This window comes from Pleurodeles waltl, chromosome 4_1, assembly GCF_031143425.1.
Source record: "Pleurodeles waltl isolate 20211129_DDA chromosome 4_1, aPleWal1.hap1.20221129, whole genome shotgun sequence".
NCBI classification, from domain to species: Eukaryota; Metazoa; Chordata; class Amphibia; order Caudata; family Salamandridae; genus Pleurodeles; species Pleurodeles waltl.
In genome coordinates, this window is record NC_090442.1 from 193,327,556 (window position 1) to 193,349,791 (window position 22,236).

Sequence of the window (22,236 nt, forward strand, 5' to 3'; positions counted from 1 at the left end):
CAGATGCAAATGATATGTACCATTTTGGAAAATGTCTAGATCACAGTCTAGATTCCTCATTTCACAGCAGGTTGGTTTCCTATAGGAGTGATATTTAAGACAGTGTTGCTTCAACAAAAGAAGAGCTTTGTTGAAGCAATTCGTTTTTCACTATTGCAAGGCCTATCCCTCTCATAAGTTAACATGGGGATTACCTTGAAATATCTTTCAAGTGTAATTTCACATTGGGAGCAGATACAGATGTGGAGATTGGGGTCTCTGAGCTCACAATTTAAAAATACATCTTTTAGAAAGGGTGGTTTTTAAATTGCATGTTTTAAAATGCCACTTTTAGAAAGTGGGCATTTTCTTGCTTAACCATTCTGTGCCTCTGCCTGGCTGTGGAATACACGTCTGGGTCAGAATGACAGTTGGGCTAGTTGTGAATTCACTCTAGATAGCCACGCAATGGCAGCTGAGGTGTGCCCTGCATATCCTGATGGGTCTTCCTGGGCTAGAGTGGTGGGAGGAGCTGACACTTACACCTGAATAGGGCTGTGCCTGTCCTTACCCCATACAGTCTCCAACCCCATGGAGTGTGTCTGGGACCAGGGCAGGAAAGGCATGCTCTTGTGCACTACAAAGACTTCCCTTTGAAGTCTGCCTAATGCAAAGGCAGAAATAAATATAAGTAATGGACCTAAAACCCCAGACTTTTAGAACACTTCTGGATCAAGAGGCGACTCAGACAAGGAGAAGAGCTGGAGAGCTGTGAGGAGCAGTACTGCCCTTTGCTGTGCATGCTTTACTGGATTGGCCTGCAGTAGCTGTTTCTGGTTTGGAGAGGACAAAGATTGGGCTTTGCTGTGTATCCTGCTTGTGAAGCTTCTCCAACGGCTTGGACTGAGCTTGCCTCCTGTTAAGAAGTCTGAGGGACATGAAAGGCTTCACCTGCCAGCCCCTGGGTTCTCTTGCCGAGGACCCTGACTTGCCAAGAGGTGCCCACTCCAGTTCCTGGGCCCTTGGGAGTGAAATCTGGCATAAAACTAGAAGAACCAGGCACATCGACTACACACGACTCCAGAACCGGTGCCACTGCTCGACTTGGCGCCACTGCCTACACCCGAAGATGTGGTCTGTGCTGAAGTGCGACGACCGTGACCAACACCACAGGCCCGATGCCGCTGCAGCGCCTCTGAAGTCCCGCAACATCGTGAGGCCTGATTGCCATGTCACTGACGTCTATGACACCTGACTCAGCCGAGGCACCTGTAGTCCTGTGGTGTGACCGCGACACCATGGAGTCGCCCCATTGCGTCTTGACCCGCTGCACTCATCGACCCCGCCGGATCGTAAGGCACTGACACCTCGCCACCGACCCCGCCTCACCTCTGCTGCCTCAGTAAGGAACTGACGCAAAGCAGTAAGGAACTGATGCCTTAACCTCCTGTGTAGCAGTAAAGAACCAATGCTGCAGCGGCTCCAGCGAGGCCTCACCTCCCTGACTCCATGCCGCATCTTTGACTCTGCCTTGTTTCTAAGGTACTGTACCTGGGGTCCATGCGACTCTGTGACCAGCGCCGCCCTCCCTCGTGAGTGGCGTCCGACTGTTGGGAACGACTCCATAATGACACTGTGACAGCAGCAGTTGAAGCTGTTATGTTTTTAAGAGCTTTATTGGGATAAAGGGCTAGATGTACCAAGAAATGGGGTTGCGACTCGCAATTTGCGAGTGGCAAACCCATATGCAGGATGGTGTCCCTGACCACTCGTGCTCGGCACAATGACACAGACTGAGACTGTCTGCCCTGGTATTTAGCGAACTGGCCAGAACGTTTGTGACTAGGTGTAACCCATGCTTGAGTGTCCAAGACAAGAGCCTCAATGTTTGCCAACAGAAAAGGTAAGACCCCACTCCTCATTGTTTATTGTTATACCACATCGTAGTCGTATTGTGTATCAAGGTCAGGACAGACCGGCCACGAATGGAAGGAAGGAAGACTTTCAGGGCTATGTAAATTGCCTACAGTTTGAGCTCGTTGGTAGAAAGAACCTGCTCTCCTGGAGTCCAAAGGTCTCTGATCTCCAGCTCCTACAGATGCATTCCCCATCCAGGAGTGAATTTGTCTGTGATCACTGGGCCACTGCTGGTAGAGGGTAAAAGTACATCCATTATGATAGCTGCTCTACCACTAAATTCCAGCTCAGATCCACTGCAGTGTTCTGAGAGATTTTGATGGTATCGGATAGATCTCCCCCATGCTGGAACCACTGCAGATGAAGGCCCAACGATCGGGATTGGAACTCGAGCCTTCTCACCAAAGATCGTAATCATATCCCAAATGCCCCATAGCCTGTCTGTAGGAAATAATGATCTTAAGAATGTTGTGCCAAACAATGCCCCTATGAGCAGGAGGCACAGAGTGGGCTCTAGGTGAGTCTTGGGCACACTGGTGGAAAAGCCCAAGTCAATTGGCAGGGGTACAGTTGCCTGTAGGTGGTCCAGCACCAACTGTGGTTAGCTGGCCTTGAGGATCCAGCCTTCTATGTACAGGAGCACAGAGATACCCAGCTTTCTCAGATAAGCCACAACCACCACGTCACCTTGGTGAACACTTGAGGTGCTGATGTTAGCCCAAACAGGAGGACTGTGAACTGGCAGTGTGTAGATCCTACCACACAAAGTAGGTACCTGCTCTGTGACTGCAGGATTTGTGAAAATAAGCATTGTGTACGTTGAGAGTCTTCTTCTCCCAACACCAGAATAACCTGACCCAGCAATAGTATCTTGAACTTTTTGTTACAGAGGAAGAAATTCAAGATCCTGAGGTCTTGTTTCAGGTGAGGGCCACAACCTTTTTGGGAATCAAGATGTATCTAGTACCCCTGCCCAGTTTCCTGCTCTGGAATCTACTCCAATGCTCCTTTCAGTAGCAGGGCTGGCACTCCTGCTTCAGGATCCACAGGTGATCCTCTGACTTGAGGGACTGAGCTGGAGATACCTGGGGAGGAGCCTGTTGGGTGGGTAGGGCATACGCTCCAATTAGCAAGGCCCATTGGTCCAGCGTTATGACCCTCTAGGCCTGTAGACAGGAGGATCCCTATTCTTTAATGTCTGCATATGCTCATTCAAGGGGACTGTTAGACTTTTCATCCTTGGCGTGGTCTCCCTTAACTTTTTGCCTCTGTTCCCCAGGTTGTTGATGTGTGCTGGACTCTGATTTTACTGTTTTTGTTACTCTGGGCACTTTACCACTGCTAACCAGTGCTAAAGTGGAAGTGCTCCTGTTTAAAATGTGTACGTAATTGGTTCTCCATGATTGGCATATTTGTTTTACTGTTAAGTCCCTAGTAAAGTGCACTAGAGGTGCCCACGGCCTGTAAATCAAATGTTACTAGTGGGCCTTCAGCACTGATTGTGCCACCCCCACAAGTAACCCTGTAATCATGTCTCAGAACTGCCACTGCAGTGTCTGTGTGTGTATTTTTACACTGTAAATTCGACTTGGCAAGTGTACCCACTTGCCAGGCCTAAACCTTCCTTTTACTTAAATGTAAGGCACCCCTAAGGTAGGCCCTAGGTAGCCCCAAGGGCAGGGTGCAGTGTATGGATAAGGTAGGACATATAGTAATGTGGTTTATATGTCCTGACAGTGAAATACTGCCAACTTCGTTTTTCACTGTTGCAAGGCCTGTCTCTCTCATAGGATAATATGGGGGCTACCTTTAAAAATGATTAAAGTGTAGATTCCCCTAGAGAGTAGATGGACAGATGGAGTTTGGGGTCCCTGAACTCACAATTTAAAAATACATCTTTTAGTAAAGTTGATTTTGAGATTGTGCGTCTGAAAATGCCACCTTTAGAAAGTGAGCATTTTCTTGCTTAAACCATTCTGTGACTCTGCTGTGTTTGTGGATTCCCTGTCTGGGTCCGTTTTGACAGTTGGGTTGTTTTTCACCTCACACTAGACAGTGACACAAAGGGAGCTGGGGTGTAACCTGCATTTCCTGATTAGCCATCTCTGCTAGGAGGGAGAGGTGGAGAGGTCACTCTCATCTGAAAGGAATGTGTCTGCCTCTGACAATGCAGACTCCAACCCCCTGGTGTGTGTCTGAGGCCTTGTCTGGGCAAGGCAGGATTTCACAAGTAGGTGTGAGTCCCCTTTGAAGAAAGGTGACTTCAAAGACTAAAATGGGTATAAGAAGGGCACACAAATCTACAGACTTGAGAAACACTTTGTGGAACCAAGAGGAACCTCTGCCTGGAGAAGAGCTGATAGCTGAGGAAGAAGTGCTGCCCTGCCTGTGACTGTGCTTTGTTGAACTTTCCTGCAGTGCTGCTTCTGCCAGAGTAAGAGGGCAAAGACTGGACTTTGTGTGCCTTCCATCTTGTGAAGAAATCTCCAAAGGCTTGAGTTAGAGCTTGCCTCCTGTTGTTTGAAGTCTCAGGGACAGCAAAGACTTCTCTCTGCCAGCACCTGGAGTCTCTGGAGAGACTCCTGCTCTGACAAGTGGTGCCCTATCCAGTCCCTGGGCCCTTGAAAGGAAAGCTGGTGGAAATCCAAGGAAACCGACTTCGGACGACTCCGGACCGACGACGCTGCTGAATCCGGTGACGCCGCCTGCACCCGACGCCGTAACCTTTGCTGGAACGCGACGCTCTTCGCAGGCCCGACGCCGCTGCAGCCCCGCAGAAGTCCGCGACTCCGTGGAAGTTGCCGCACCACGTCGTGACCGACGCTGCTCGAAGTGCGCAGATTCAACGTTTCGCACAGACGCCGCGATCCCCGACTTCGCGCATCGGCTTGTTTTCACTCTTCACCAAAGGTACTGTACTTGGGGGTCTACACGACTCCGTGTCCGGCGCCGCTGGTGTCGGCTTGTTGGGAACGACTCCGTCACGACGCCGTGTTAACATCTCATCGAAGCATTTTTGTTTCTAAGCGCTATTTTTGAGTTTAATCTTTAAAAATTCATAACTTGACTTTTGTATGTGGGATTTTTGTCATTTTGGTCTTGTTTTGTTTAGATAAATATTTCCTATTGTTCTAAACTGGTGTTGTGTCCTTTTGTAGTGTTTTCATTAAGTTACTGTGTGTGTTGGTACAAATACTTTACACCTAGCACTCTGAAGTTAAGCCTACTGCTCTGCCAAGCTACCAAGGGGGTAAGCAGGGTTAGCTGAGGGTGATTCTCTTTTACCCTGACTAGAGTGAGGGTCCTTGCTTGAACAGGGGGTAACCTGACTGTCAACCAAAGACCCCATTTCTAACAGGGACTCTAAAATGGCATTCTGGGTCCTGCAGAGCAGGACAAAGTACAAGAAGATGGCTACTGGATTGATCCCCCTTTCCTTGCCTTTGTACTCACAAATCAGCTGGTTCTGTTGCTGTATTGGTTAGGAAGCTGGTGCTGATGGAAGTTGGAGGTTTTTGAGAAGCCCCAAAACTTTATAAGCTGCCTGTAGTCCTTGGTTTGTAATTGAAGGCCCAAAGACTGGGCCATCACACTTTCCTCCTTAAACCTCCCCAGGGCCAAAAAGACGTGTCCCATCAATCATTCAACCAATCAGTTGACTTGAGAGCGCCACTTGTCACCTGCGAGGGTATCCAGGAGCTGCAAACAACATGTCCATTATTGCTGCCTGCACAGAGAACATGGTTGCCCTGAGGCATGTATGCTTTTGTAATGTCACCAAAGAACCCATGACCATAGTCACTGAGTTACTGTGTCCAGGTCCGCTTTTATAATGTGCAGGCACTACATGTAGTAGAGGCAACAGTGGGCCCGAGATAGGCCCTCTGTGAGAGCAGTAGTTGGAGGTGCTGGCAGCGGTGGTTCCAACACCTGTGTTGCACCAGCATGCACCACGGACACCTACCTTGGGGCCTCAAATGACATTAAGGTTTGGTGTTTTCTTGTCTCCTTCTCCTCTTGTGATTCCTCACCTTCTCCTTTGAGGACTTAGAGGACAAACAGGAACAGCTAAGAGTGCATGAAACTGCGCTGTTGCACAACTTATGTGCTTCAGCTCCAGGCAATAAAGGAACAGTTTTGGGTAGAGAATGACCATTTGCCTATTGCAGGAATGACCAGGCTTCCATCCTGACTTTTTTGGAGGAGGCATTCCTGTGAACTGCATCGAAAATGTTGGTAAACATTTTTGAAAAAATGAAGAAAAATCTGAAAAACAGAGGAGCTTGAAGGGTGTGTAAAAAAGAGAACGGGTGTCGCTGTCTTGGGGTAAGCACTTTACTGCTCCAGTGCCAGAACTACTGTATTGCTTCTGCTACTGTAAGGGAGTTAGTACCCCCTAATGGTGTAGGGAGCTATGGAAAACTTCAGGATCCATCCTGGCGCCTGGGAATATTCAGATAGATGATGAATCTAAAGACAGAATTACCTATCAGAACTTAATTTCAATTAATCCATGGTCAGGTTGATTGGCTAACTAAATTCTAGATTATCCTTTGTTTTGTTTTTTGGTTGTTGAATGTTTCAATTGTATTTTTTTACTTATTTCATGTGCTGTACAATGGACCTGTAAATTGTCTTGCTGTCACTTAGCAGAGCAGAAGTTCAGTAAGCACTGAATCAACAAACAATTTGAGATGTGGTTGAAGAATAAGGAGTCCTGTACCTTCTGTGGTGAGATGGAAGCAATGCTATTGTAAAGGAGGAGGTTGGGCTGGTGATAAATTTCAACAGCAGATACTCAAATAATTTACATTCTGGGCTTTGGAGTTCATTCTAGGAAATAGTTATAATGGATGATAACTATTACCCCACCTCTGCAGATGGTCCTTTTGTTCAACATATGATAATTGGCAATTGGTGGGGAGGTGGTCAAAAAAGATGGACAGAGGAAGTGGAAGAAAATTCCTATATTGAGTCTGTGGCCATTGAAGAAATATTTTACCATAGATCTGGCATTGATAAATATAAATGTTATTGAGTTTTGTGAATGGACAGATATGACACAAGTTCCTGGATTTTAATGAGTCTTTTATGGCCAACACACCCATTGAGTTGGGGTGCTGAATGCATTTCTGGCGAGGACAGTGATCTCTATTCACAAAAAACATTTTTGCATGCCTCCCTCGCGGGCATCTCTAAGTCTATAGTGGAGGCGTTGCTTGGGATCAGTGAAATGCACTGTGGGCACCATGGTCGTTTTGACCTTTATGCATTGTTGGTTGTTGTCCACAAAAAGCTGCAGGTTTGGAGTTTGTGTCAAAAATGATTAATCCGTACTCACGACTACTCCCTGTGCATGGGAGTCACCAAAGGATTCCTCTTCTAGCTGTCTGGGAAAGGAAACCTAGTGATACTTGTTCCGCTCTATTAAGGGCAAGATATCCATCAAAACCGACAAGTGGAATTTGGAAATCTTTGCATAGCTTGGTAAACTCCCACCTTCAAAATTAAGAGGAGAGTAATTCTTGTTTAGGCTATGAGTGCAACCTTGGAGCAGCAGCTCAAAATGTCAATGTTTAATAAAGGAGAATGGGAGAATCTGTCCCTGTAACATGTTGAATAAATAGTTTATTTTTCATCTATTGATTGACTCTACTTTGTTTTCCAGTTAGAGGTGCATATACGTATGCCTTATTTTTGTTAACATGGTGTTTTTAATTGTACGTCTGCAATTGATCTGTTAGTAAGTATGTAATTTTTAGATATTGCTGTTGGGTTGTGTTAACTACCGGTGCACGTATTTTACGTCCTCTTTTTTAATAACTATGAGACAATTAATTGCAAGTCTGCAACAGATCTGTTAGTACGTGTACAATTTTCAGAAGTTGCTGTTGGGTTCGGATAATATTTATGTTCATTAGATTCAACTCCCATGAAAGGTTTTATTGAATGTTTATATCTGATTTATTTGAAATAACTTTCATAAACAATGTCTAATAAACAGTCTGATGATGATCTTAGAAGTGGTTTCTCCATGATTAGGGATTCAGGGTGCTAGGCCAATATTTCTTCCTTCTATTGTTTGAGGATGCAAATGATGGACATGCAATTTCATTGATAGATCGACTTCCACTTGTAGGGCAGTTTGATGATCAGGAAAGTAGGTCATGGGCGCTAATCAGTTTTTTAAAGTGGTGTGTCTTGTGTGCAGCTATATAGACAGAGTGCTACTACCCTTTCTGACTTGCCTTAGTCTAAAGGCCAGCTGACGATTGCAGGTTTACACATCCAGGCGGCCTTGTGTTGCCTACTCAGTGGTCCAGACTCATGTTACTGCTTGCAGATGAACGATGAACTATAGGTTTGTGTGCACCTTTATTCCATCCTTGTTTAAGAAATCCCAGGGCCAAAGGAGATACCTGCAAGGTCAAGAGGAAATTCATCCTTGGCAAAAGAGAAGACTATTTCCGTGTTAGAAGTATTCAAGTTCAGTATTTTGTTGGAGACTGTTCACCTCAGATCACGTCTGTCAATTGCACCTTCCTAAACTGTTTCAAAGGGAAGGGACAATGTGACTCTCATTTATTGGAAGATAATGTGTGCAAATCCATTCTTTGGGAAAATGGTGTAGCATATTTCAGTTCATAACCGGAAATGAAGCAGGGGGAATGAAACTACTTCTCTCCGTACCCACTGCTCATCAAAACAAAGAGTTGTCATGATCAGGCCAGAAAGCGAGACCTGCCTAATTTTGTGGGCAGTAGAACAAAGTTAGCACCTGAAAACTTACCCGGAAGATGTCATCTTCAGAAGCAGCAGAAACTGCTTCCTTCATGGCCTTGTCCATCTCCTCCTCTGCCGTTAGGTCCCCTGAGATGGCTCGTCGGATCTCGGGACCAATGTCATGAAGAGTGCGTAAACCAGCCTATGAAAAAAGACAAGTGCAGCAAATTATGGTCCACCGGCATACGTGCATTGGCACATTCTTCTCCGCTATTGAGGTCAAAGCTGAGGAGGGTGCAGGGTTAGAGGCGAGGGAGGTGGGGTCAGGAAGAAAGGACATTTAAAGGCTCTCACTGATAAAGGCTGGGCAAGGTAGAGGAACTGAACCAGAGAGTGAAAAAGTACAAATGTAGATATAGTGTGATGAGGGAGGATAGAAAGAGCTTCATAAACGGAGGCGTCCGACGAGAGAGGAGGACATATTAAAAGATAGACTTCAGAAGGGTTTTATTATCATACAAGCTCGACACTAGGTGACTGCAGCCCGCCTACCAATAAGTGACCTCTTAACATCAGGCGGATGAAAATGCTTTGAGTATGGAAGACCTTCAGCATTACATACTTGCTCATCTCTATGATGGGGGTCGAAGACATGCAGCTTGATCATGCAAGATTAGGTCCTGGATACAAGGTAAACTGAAATCCTTCATTTAGATGGGGAGTTACAGCATTTTTCAGGAAGGATCTCTACTGGGAAGTATTGCAGCCTCTATTCTCACTCTCCCACTACCTGGATGCCCCAGCAGAGGGTAATACAGCTGAAACCCCGAAGGGCTCCTCAGACAGGCTAGTCTATTTTTAGAGTTCTCTGGAACCGTTAACAGGCAAGGAAATAGGCAACGTGATAGGCCTGGTGGGCTTCTGCAGCCTCCGCTTTCTAAATAATCTATGGGTGGGGTATGGTGGTATGCATGCTGATTGATGCAAAATCAATTTATATAACACAATTTCTTAATTTTAGCTCCAAAGTCGTCAGCTGTGGTGACTGTATGCAGTACTAAATCATTGAATGCAAGTCCATGAACGAGCCGTACCTGCAGGGAGAGCGCGTTGCTCCGGGATGGCTTTCCCACCAGGCCTTGTTCTTTACGTTTCTTGAATTTTCGAAAATACTCCTGGATCAGGAAGGTTGCGTAGAACTTCCCAACGGTAACCTCATCATCTGGTGAAAGAAGATTTTGAAATACAGCTAAATCAATTACCATTTATCACAACTTTTTTTGGCTTTGGACACGTTTTTGGTGGTACTGTTGTTAATATTACTGTGCGTTTAGAACCCTCTTTTCTTTCAGTCTGTGGAGTTTCCAGCCAAATAGGTTTTATATATACCGGGGTGACAGAGGGCTTAACAGTAATGAATTAAATCTCAGATTCCTCTGCAGATCGTCTGAGATCTGGCTGATTTACAGAAACATCTATCTCAAGTATTGTTCAATTTGCCTACTATTTAAAATGAGTTAGATAATTATGTGCCTGAAACACAATAGTAAATCACGTTATGCATTCCTGTGAGCAACATTTCAATCTACCTGTTGACACACATTTGAGATTGTTAGTAACATTTTATCATCATTTGCTCTGTATTTTTACAATTCATTCTATTTTATTGTCTCCCTGAAATATTTCAAAATTATGCCCGAGTAGACAATAGGTTAGTGGAAGAGTGCCCCTCTCGGAGTGTATTCACAAAATATAAATATGTTTTTTAGCACTCTCATGCTTATATTTCACTTTTAAAAATGTCTGCTGCAGCCTTTTCTGGTCACCATTGTTATTGGACAAGTGGTGTATGTTCTGTTATGTTTTAATTTATTGTAGGACTGTGAAATTCTCTGATGTGATTGAAGTTCGAATAAACAAATAGTGATTGATTGGTTGGCAGCCAGCACTCAGTAGTGCTCCATGCATGGTATTTTTCGGTCTCTATTAGAGCTGTAGCTGTGTGTTGTCGAAACCTTCTTGTATGCAATAACGATAGTCAGAGTGGACTTTGGATCAGCCCAATGCTTATCACTGATTGGATTTCTTGTCAATCTGAATTCTTGCATCTTCTTCAACAGTTGCCTCTGCTCATTGCCATAAGCCCGCCCTACTCCTCACTTTTCTTTGAATTATTTTTTTCTTTTTTTCCACGGGCCCGGCAGCAGCATATTGCACTTCATTTTTGACCTCCAGTTCTTTATTTTTATAAATGAATTTGCAATTTTGTGATGGTAAATTAAATGTAAAATCAAAAAAGCCTGCCAGGGTATTACGATGTGTATACATGCATTGGGATGTCACGACAAATGCACACTTACTGTCAGAAAAAAATATTTTAAAATGGCTGTCCAGCGTGCCCATGCATCGTGATATCCCAGAAGCCACCCTAAATTTGAAGTTTTGTGAAGTCAAGTTTTTCTCACTAAGAACATCCTGTGTATCCACATGTGATGCACTCCAGCCATTTAGATTTTTAGCCCATAGTTGTATGTAAGCTTTACCCCTAAGCACAGGCAAAGCAAATAACTTAGCCCTCGCATTTTAAAGGAAAACTTATTGGCTTAATTCTTGGTGTCCATCCATTGAAAGACAGATGCATTCTCGTATTCCGTGCTTATTCTGAGCGCCATCTTTGTGACAAAAGCAAACACTTAGCTGTCCATTTTATATTGGTAGAAATTCTGAGACCAAACTTTCTTTTAGAGAAATACATGGTAGCCCTCATTGTGAGGTGGGCTCTTAGTGCAACATTGTTGCCGTGTCACCAATCAGGATATGAGCAGAAACACTGCTCACTCCTGTGATGTTATTTATCACCGGATCCGACCTGGAACCAAATGCCCTTACACAACTGTAAATTATGTGTGCAAAATCAAGGAGAAAACTGTTATCTCACATTACCCTCCATTTTGTACTTCACAAGTAATAAATGGAAGTAAAAACACATCGGATGCCAGGCGATTGCGTTATCTGCATCAGCTGTTTTTGCACACATCAATACTGGCTATTGTGGGATGGGGTTTAATATGTACTGCTGGCAATAAAAAAGACGGGGAGTGCAGAACCGAATAGATGAAAGAGAGGGTAGGAACCCTTTACGAAGGTATGACCACAGAGCCAGCCCTTAATCTCTTGCCCCCTGCCCCCCCGGGGGCCAGATATCCCCGAAGATTGGGTCAGACCACGAGTGGCAAATATTATTCTGACAGAGAATGCAATTAGGGGTATGCATCTCACACCACACAACTATGCAATGACTTATACCACTGGGGGAGTGCTATGAAAGTGAACCCACCCTCACGAAAGCCCAGGACCTTTTTAGGCTTGTGGGAGTAGGGCTGAAACATGCAGTTAAAATTAGGGTCATAGGACCATTAAATCCTCCTAACCCCTTCGATACCTCGGAGCGGATGAGGAATTTTTATTCTTATAGTTAAGCCCCTTAGTCTATTTTCTTTGAAGAGCTCCCTGGAATATGGTGCAGCCCGCCCTGAACTATAGGAGTCGGGGCGAACCCGATGATAAAGCATGACACTAATAGGGTTTGTGAGGGTTATATATAAAGAAAATGAACTTTCCCTTCCCCACTCCGAAGGGCGGTGTCTAGGTGAGGTGTACACCTGTCTCATCCTGGTGAGTGTCATGAGCTCAGGAGGGCTACTCTAGTGTATGGCGTTGATTTATCTGCTGGCAATAACAACAGCTGTATTCATATTGGGATCATATCCCAATCAATAAACAAAAGCAAGTACTGACACCCGTCCTTTCGTTTTTCAGTGATTCTATTAGTGATACTAGCAGATGCACAGTGTTGTAGCCTGATGAATAAGACTTTCAGATGGGGGTAAACTTCATATTTCCCAACCATCACGCTGGAGCATCTTCAGTAAAATACTTTATATGAGAAGGAGGGCATGGGTGGGGGGGGCTTAAGGGGCAGTGGGTTTGAAATACTTAAAACTAACCAACACTTTTGAGACCTTCAAAACAGAGACTAAAGAGCGAGAGTGTGTCTGTGTTTTTCTTATGTGTATGTGAAAATCCAAGATGAAATCAGACAGACACCTCACCATACCCAAATGAAAGCACTTGCACCCAAAATTATACAACAGAATACATTTTTATTGGGATGTAGCACCCCAAACACCCAACCCCCTCTCCCTCGAAGCTACGCCCCTGCAGATGCAGCCACTTCTTTTATTTTTCCTAAGCATGGCAACTGCTCATTTGCTACCCTTTGGGCCATCCAAGCTGCATCAAACAGGACAAAAGGAATGTTGTCCTGAATACACAACTTATGATCAAGCCAGCCTAGGAAAGGACCCTTGAGGCCATGAAAGTAAATAAGCAACCATGTCACTGTATAGCTGCCTTCATTTCAATCCCAGTCCAAGGAACCACAATTCAAATTCAAATTTGCAGGAGTACTTAGAACTTCACAGAGCAGGTCTTTGTAGAGTTTGGTCCTGTTTAATTTAAAATCTACCCATTCAGTGATTTTGCTTCAAGTTTTTTTTTAATCCTGAACATATCCTGGTACAACTAGAAAGACCAACATCATTTCGGAAATTCTTTCATGAACAGAAATATATTTCTAAAATGTTTTACTTGTTGCCTGATCGTGCTTTTTTAGCCTTACTGTCTTAATTCATGATTGTGTATTCATGATCAAACAATCAGGCATAATCACAGGCACCTGTCTTGCAAAAGAGCACAAACAATGTAGGGAGAAAAACTGCCCTCAAGCATCGCAATGGATGACTGGCATCGTCATTGGGAAATGCTCCTCACCAGGCCGGCGCTGGAACGCCTGACGGGCTCTCCGAACGGGGGCTCTAAGCCGTGCTACTCTTATAGTGACTGGTGGGTTCGAACTATAAAAGGAGAGATACCTAAATCCAGGCACTAGTACAAGTAGGAGAGCAAAAGGAAACGTAAAATTGGTTATTCATCTCAAGATAACATCATAAGTTTAATCAGTGCGTAAGAGATGAAGACCAAGATTAAAAACCAAAAATGAAACTGAAAAATTGAGTTACAATGCTCAATAACTTTCAAAGTCAAAACACAATAAGAAGACTACAACTATTATAGTACCTCTAATACAGGGTCAACATGTTTCGTGTCTAGTGGTCCAACCGGATCCGTTGACGCTTCATCAGGACCAAAGAAAAGTTTGTAGCTTGGTATTGTCAAGAAAAGGTCGCCCATCCCCAGCTATAAGATGTAGCTCCATGGGAAGCGCATGCCAAGGACTAAAGAAGGCAAATTGTGCCGAAGGTCCTTTGTAATGGACCACAAATTATTAAGGGACCACTACCTGCCCTGAAAAAATACCGAAACTAAAGGTTTCGGCTACACTTAAAAAAAAAAACTGCTTTATTTAAAAGCAGTCACGAACATGGAGGTCTGCTGACTACAGCAGGCCTCCATGATTGCGAGTGCCCATAGTCGGTATAGGGCCGCAATTTGCGACCCACCTCATTAATATTAATGAGGTGGGTCTTTGCGACCCCATACCGACTCGCAGACGGTGTCTGAGACACCGTTCTGCATTGCAAATTGCGACTTGCAATTTGCGAGTCGGAAGGACTCGCAAATTGCAAGTCGCAATTTGCAATTTTGCTACATCTGGCCCCATATTTCATCCCATACTCCAATATATCCGTCTCTGAGGGATCTGAATGACGGGTTTGACTACGTAAGGATCTCTGATTGTGTACAATTCACATTATCCCATTCGCATCAAATGGACTCACAGATGTCTCACAAGTAAACCTGTCCCATGAAGAACACATAGTTTTCACCTTGACTCCACCTTTTCTGGGTCATGGAATATATAATGGCCCTGACTTCATTTCTGTATAGTCTCTCCTTTAAATTTACCAATCCTCATGATTCCAAGAGTTCCAGAAAATATACCCAGGAAAACAAAATGTGTTTCTGCACACATTTTCCTTCTACTAATGCAGGAAATAATTTTTCAATGGAAACAACATGGAACTGGGAACTGCATTCATTAATGGACCTGGTAGTTATAGGTCCAATATGTTATTCCCCATTACAGGCCCGAATATTTGTAATGGCGATAGTGGGTGGTGATATAGGCAGGAAGAGAGCGTTTTTACCTTCTGTAATGCTCTTTCTGGTAGATCCTTTTTCTAACTGTAGATTCCTCACTTTATGAATACCCCCAGGGACAAGACTGGATCTGAAGATTTATTCCTAATATTGCTCCTTCGTGTCAGCAGGTGGTGTTGTGTGACTCCAAGTCAGCTTCATCCCTCATTGGAAGTGACATTGGAGCCACAAATAGATTCCACCACTGTGCACTGATGTCAATTTCTCTCTGGAATCTGCCCTGTTGGGAGTGACAGTGTGCAGATCTCTAGGATGGGACCTTTTTAGATGCAGGAAGAGAGACCATTCCACAGAAAGAGGGAGGTAAAAGGGCAGAGAGAAATTTGCAGTTAGTCAGAGAATCCACCGGAAAAAACGATACTGAAGGTAAGTAAATTGTTTATCTAATGAGTACTTCTAACTGCAGGTTTGTCACCTTGCAAATATATACCAAAGCATTACCTTCCGAGTGGTGGATCTGTGGAATGGCTTAAACCAAAATGTCCTGCAGTACTGAAAGGGCAAAGTGCCCCTCGTACTGTACAAGGCCATCAAAGCAGTAGTGCTTCAAGAACAAGTGAATTGACATTGTGGCCTGACAGATATCCAGAGTAAATTCTCTGCAAGCCAGCACAGTGATCGCAGGCTTGGCTCTTTTCGAATGAACGCTCATGTGTAGCAGATCTTAATAGAAAGCACTATCTGCCTTTATCTGGTCCTTTTCAGCGCTACCTTACCCTTCTTTGACATGGAGAACCTGTAGTCGTCCAAACCAATGATTTTGAGTACATACTCAAGGCTCTTTTGGGCCCAAGTGCTGGACTCTTTTCTCCTCTGTCAAGGCGTGTGGAGGAGTAAACAATGCCAGAAAGGCCGATCGAAGTCAGAAGCGGCGTCGGCCAATGCCATTCTGGCTCCGGGTCGTCAGGTATAAGGATTGGGACGACGTTGAACGTGGGCACAACCGACATCAGGAGCGTCGTCGACCTAGTCGCCGCCAGGGAAGGTTGCGATGGTATGACTGGCATTGGAAAAGATCCGGTAGCGGATCCGGAGGGACCCTCAGGTGCCAAGGCGGAAGTCGCCGGTGTGGAACCCGAAGGGCTCCCATCCAAAGCCCCAGGCCCTGAAGGCACAGCAGAGGGGTCAGACTGCCCAAATATGAGGTGCATGGCCTCATAAAACTCCTTGAGTTGGACAGGGGTCGCCCCGGCTCCCGGAAACTCAGGGAGGTGCGGAACGGACCCAGAAGTAGGCTCCTCAGACAAAAGCCAGGAGTGTTGAGGCTCCTCCCACATTGCATTGGCCGAGCGACACAGTGAAGTCGAAGAATACCTGGCCTTCTCTGACTTCTTCTTTTTCTTACTCGAATGACATGAAGATTTCGATGACAATCACCACATCTTCAACAAAGCAAGTTCCGTCATTGCACCCCAAGTCCAGAAGATCATCAACAGCTCCGTAGAGTCTGCCACCTTCCCAGAGAGCTGGCAACACGTGAGATCAACGCCCTCCTCCAGAAACCTAAGGCGGACCCAAAGGACCTCAAGAACTTCTGGCCCATCTCCCTGCTCCCCTTCCTGGCAAAAGTCATAGAGAAGATTGTCAACAAACAACTGACCCGTTTTCTCGAGGGGAACAGCACTCTAGACCCATCCCAATCCAGATCCCGCAGCAACCACAGCACCAAAACTGCCCTCATCGCTGCCACCGACGACATCAGAACCATACTGGACAACAGCAAAATCGTGGCCCTCATCCTCCTGGACCTCTCAGCCGCGTTCAACACCATCTGCCACCACACCCTATGCACACGCCTCAGCAACACAGGAATCTGCGACAAAGCCCTGGACTGGATCACCTCCTTTCTCACCGGCAGCACTCAGAGAGTCCGCCTCCCTCCATTCCGGTCTGAAGCCACCAAAATCATCTGCGGCGTACCCCAGGGTTCGTCCCTCAGCCCAACCCTCTTCAACATCTACATGGCTCCGCTCGCTAACATCGCCCGATCTCACAACCTCAACATCATCTCATATGCTGATGACCCCCAGCTGATCCTCTCCCTCACCAAGGACACCGCCAAGACCAACATCCACGAAGGAATGAAGGCCATCGCCGAATGGATGAAGAACAGCTGCCTTAAACTGAATTCCGACAAGACTGAGGTCCTCATCTTTGGCTCCACCCCCTCCGCATGGGACGACTCCTGGTGGCCTGCCACACTGGGAACCACACCGACATCCACTGACCACGCACGCAACCTGGGATTCATCCTGGACTCCTCACTATCTATGACCCAGCAAGTCAATGCCATCTCCTCCTGCTTTAACACCCTCCGCATGCTTCGGAAGATCTACAAATGGATCCCCACTGAAACTAGAAGAACAGTCACCAAAGCCCTTGTAAGCAGCAAACTGGACTACAGCAATGCCCTCTACGCAAGAACCACAGTCAAACTCCAGAAAAGACTGCAACACATCCAAAACGCCGTCGCACGCCTCATCCTGGACATCCCCGCCACTGCCACATCACAGCCCACCTGAGAGACCTGCATTGGCTCCCCGTCAACAAGAGAACTCCTCACCCACGCTCACAAGGCACTGCACAATACCGGACCAGAATACCTCAACAGACGGCTCTCCTTCTACACCGCCGACCTTGCCCTCACCATCATCCCACGCATCTGCAGAACAAACACTGGCGGCAGATCATTCTCGCACTTTGCTGCCAAGACGTGGAACACTCTTCCCACCCACCTGCGTCAGACCAAGGACCTCCTTACCTTCAGGAAACTTCTCAAGATTTGGCTGTTCGAGCAGTAGCCACAACCCCCTCCCCTCAGCGCCTTGAGACCCTCACGGGTGAGTAGTGCGCTTTACAAATTCCCTGATTGATTGATTGATGATGAATGGTGGTGACTCTGCAAACGGTCTGGAGACCTTCCTCTCGAGCGAGACGGTGAATGATGCGGAGTTGAGCGCCGGGCCGCCATGAGCTTTAGGGACCGCTCCCTCAAAGCCTTCGGGTGCATGGCCCGGCACTTGGAGCATGACTCGGGTCGTGGTCGCGCTCCAGACACCACAAACAGGCCTGATGCGGATCCTGTCACTGACATCATACGGTGACAGGTCTTGCAAGACTTGAACCCGGTCTTCGGGCACGTCCTAGACACACTAAAGGTCACCAGAAAAACTATATAATAGGGTCAAATTTGGTTAAAATATTACCAGGGTAGCTCTTTCCGGATCAGCACGTGGCGCGGAAAGAAAAGAACTGATTTCACTGCGCCGAGGCAGCACCTATATACGACTCCGACGTCATCACGGCGACCATGACGCCAACAACGGACGCAGAGTCAACCAACGCCACCTCACAGTGCACAAGGGTACTGCTCAGAGAAAAATCTCTGGATCCAGTGTGACGCCTGGGGGAAATTCTAGGGTAAGTAATCTGCAACTAGAAGTCTCTATCAGATTTATCACTTGATTCAACTTTTTTCTGAAGCCAGCTGGTATATTCTTGGTCAAGGAATAAAATTCAAATGGCTGTATTTTGAGATATACAGCATCATCATTTTCAACTTGGACATTTAAAAGCCTCACTCACATATACTCATTGTTGCAACTTCGAAAAGATAGGTATCATGACGTTGGAGTAAACTGATGATAAATGAAATGGAGTGAGAGAAATCAAGGGTTCTCATAACTTTGTTGATTTGATTTGCTGCAGTTTTCCTGTATGTTTGCGAGACACATTGAGGAATGTCACACAAGATGCAGCATATTTTTTAATGGTACTAAATAATATATTTCTCGGTAAAATATTCAGAACTTCATTAAGAGTTCACGGATGGGTTACTCAGTCACAAATGTTGCGGATGTCCCAAACCCCAAACTCGGGGTCTGCCATGTTTCTGGTGGCCGAGCCTTCACTGAGTCTGCCAGAAGAAACCTTTGTTAAATGCACTGTAGGACATTGGGTCGTCGGTTACTGATGCAGACTGATCCTACCCTCCTTCCCCCCTCAAATAAGGGACAGACATTCAGAATTCATTTTTTCCTGTTCAGCATTGCAACAGAACGCCTGGTGGACCCAAATAGGAAACTAAAGGAATGACCCTCATGCTGGGAGAACGCTCCCAGCATGTCAGGGGCATTTCCTAACTGTCTTTCAGTAACAAATAGATTTAACATGGCCCCTGCTCAGCAAAAATTCATTCAGTGCCTTCGGTGGAGCTGCCACAATGGTGGCTTTGCTGAAAACACGTAGATCTCTTCCTAGAGGAGAACGCTAAGTAGGGTAGTTACTCTTCTGCCTCGGCAGTAGAGTACATTCCTTCGCCACCCTGGCAAAACGCAAACGGGGCTCTACATGAGGGCCTACATGTAGGGCCTACATAATTATGAGGGTACACTAAGTAGTCTTAGGTACACAGTAAATTGGAATGGTCCAGAATTTATTTTGTCTCAGGTTAAACATTATTTTGAAGGTTCAACACCCCCAGCATGGCTCTAAGTGGCTTTTCACACTGCACAGTGTGCATCATCAGAAACGGTGTTTGATGCATGTCTGTAGTGAGCTTTTAGTGTCCTTTTCTCCTTGTGCACTGTCCCAAAGTGCATGCTTGTGCCTACTCTTGGTGATGGGTAAGTGTTGTAAAACACAAAAATAAATGTCCTGTACTCACCACCAGCAGGGGGCACCACTTGGTCCAGAAGCTTCATGCTGGTGCGCTTCCAGATCTTCTTCACAATAGCTCTTAACTCCTCGTTCGCCTGCTCCAGATTACCTGTTCACCAGTACCAAAGAAAAATATGGATTCAGTCACAACATACCTAAAAGGGAAAAAACTGTAGTGGGACTTGCATGTATTTCTGCACTCTACTTAAGCTCTTCCTTAAAGGCTTCTTGCCTTATGAAAGTCTTCACTTGCAAGACATTTCATGGTCTGAGTATTGCTATATTTGTCTTTAAGGAACTAGCCAATCACATAGGTCCCAATTACCAAATGAGTTTCCATCCTCTGCAGTTTTTCTTTAGTACTGGCTTACTGCCACGAATAATCGAGCCTCCTCTTGTCCACGTTTGGGCACCACATTATAGTAATGTCACAGTTGTAAAAAAGAAGACTAAATAACTGAATGAATGATGACTGCTTGTTTGAGTACAAGTATACCTCAATACATTAGTAAATATTTATGGAATAGAACAAGGTGTGAGTAGTAGTATGGACACATGAGGGAATGATTACCTGTGTAAGTTAAACAAATGCATCAGTGTGGACATCCAAATAAGTTGCAAGTTGTGATGACCTATGCATGGATAAATGACTGTGTGATTGCCTGTGAGTAAAACCTGGTGTCAGTGAATGTGTGGTTAAATGAGTAAATGATTACATCACTCCTGTGAGTAAATCAATGTACTGGTTAATTTGTAACTTCAGGAATGAGTTACTACACAAGTAATGGAGTGTGAGTAAATAACTATATTTGAGAATGTCTTGACATATGAAGGAGTTCATTGCTTGCATGAGATGAGATCTAAAGCTTGAGTGTGCGTTCAAAATATACAAGTGTTATATCGGGGATATGAGTAAACCATTGAGGATTTAATATGTGACCAACAGCATGAATTGCGATGTAGTGAATTTGCAAGAGTGGAGCTTTAGGTTCACTTGGAGGGAACGAGTACAAAAACATGAAGAGGAATATTTAGTACAGCCACACTCACCATCATGGTCTGTGGATGTCTGAATATCATTATGTTTTTTGTGGTTTGTCTTTTTGCATTGTTTTCTTACCGTCGGTTTTGATCCGCAGAGCTGTCCTGACCAGTGCAAAGAGGGTGGCGTTAAACATCACTGTCCCATCGCTGTTCAGGGGCATGTTCATGGAAACCAGGCGCTAGACGAAGATAATGGGGGAAAAGGGAGAAAATAGAAACATCTTGTAGTACTGAGGTGAGTTTCCTAGTGCTCGCTATTCCCCACTGTCTGGCAAGATATGATGTGAGCAGGTGCCAGTCATTCAAGACATACGTACCACACCACAAACCAAATTGAATGGTTGTATATGCAAACTAATATCAAACTTATCTGAAAATATGAACTTGAGTAAAACTATTTAACCAATGTCAAAGTGGATCTAAAACAGAAAACAAGGATCAACTGGTTCCAAACACATAGCTCCAATAATAGAGGACTTCCACGCTATATGATCACCACTAAACCACCTACATAGACAGGGTTCCAGCCAAATTTCTATCATCACATAAAGTTTCGAAGTATGGAATTGCCTATAGTACAGTATTTTATTTCTTGCCAAGCACATTTCTATCTGTTACCTTGAAGTGCCTTTATCTTGGTTGCTAACCTTCCTGGTCAAGATCTTCAGTAGTAAAGCACAGGCGGGGCCCAGGAGAGTAGGGTTGCTCACCAGGCTGACAGAGACATTAGTTCAGAGCAATGACACATTTAATCAGAGATAACTCTGTAATTATATATAGGAAAAGAGTGGTTGGAATTGTTCAAATCGAGCCAATCGCAGTTGGATATAGTCAGCTTCGGAACTCAAAGTTATTCCAGTCAATGACATGTGACATCACGGAGTGCTCTTCTAGCCGCACTCCCAGCAGATCCTGGGTTATGCGAGCATAGTACACTACCAAAGCTAAGTGGGATGGTGAATAGGTGTTAGTCCAATGCAAGGTGGCAAGGCAAAGCCACTGCCTCTGGGCTCACCTAAACGTCCTCGGAGTCAGGTGGAAGTGTAAAGCATGTTTTGACTTGGTTTTGTACTTAACAGCTGGGCTAGTGTCCCAGATGTTTCTGACAGCATTCCAGTTATAAAACGGGCTGACCTCAGCTTTGTATGTGGTCTCATTGCTCTCATCACATGGTCAAATTGGTGCAGACCACCACAGCTTATAGCTTCTTGTAGGGCATACAAGCTTTGTCCCAGCCTTAAAGAGATCAGTAAAAGTTTATATTCTTGTACTTCACTCTCTCTTAAGCTGTTCTTTAAATTCAATCTCCTTTTGAAGTCAGAGAAACTACAAAGTCACGATGTAGAGGGCTAGTAATTAACCATAGTAGGAGGTAACCAATCAGGAGTCATGTCTTGGACAAAATTCGAATCTGTAATCATCACAAACAGTGTGCATTTTGCAGGTTTCTCAGGCTTTCTATTCGAGGTGGAGGGCAGGCGACAGGAACTATTCTGAGCAGACTGTATGTGTATAAGACATCACAAGCCAGGCAGCAACAGGGCCGCCCAAGAAAGCTACCATCAGCTGCCATTTGTGAGAGATCAACTTCCCAGGGACTGACCCTAGTGCACAGTACCCCAATCAAGTGCAAACCACTTTGTTGTACACAAACACATGCAAACATACACCCTAAATTCAGAAATAATATCACTGTTATACGGGAGTCAGCACAACTAATAGGCTTTTCTC

The 22,236-nt window shown here is 45.2% G+C and overlaps 1 protein-coding gene across 1 annotated transcript in view; it reads right to left on the reverse strand.

Annotated features, from left to right (window-relative positions):
• CACNA1C (calcium voltage-gated channel subunit alpha1 C) overlaps window positions 1-22,236 on the reverse strand; it is a 1,395,795-nt gene that overhangs the window by 75,065 nt on the left and 1,298,494 nt on the right. The window contains exons 40-43 of the mRNA XM_069228081.1: window positions 20,582-20,684; window positions 19,469-19,570; window positions 9,714-9,841; window positions 8,687-8,821 (exon numbers count right to left, since the gene is read on the reverse strand). Of these exons, the coding sequence (XP_069084182.1) occupies window positions 8,687-8,821; window positions 9,714-9,841; window positions 19,469-19,570; window positions 20,582-20,684 (468 nt within the window). The remainder of the gene's footprint in view (window positions 1-8,686; window positions 8,822-9,713; window positions 9,842-19,468; window positions 19,571-20,581; window positions 20,685-22,236) is intronic.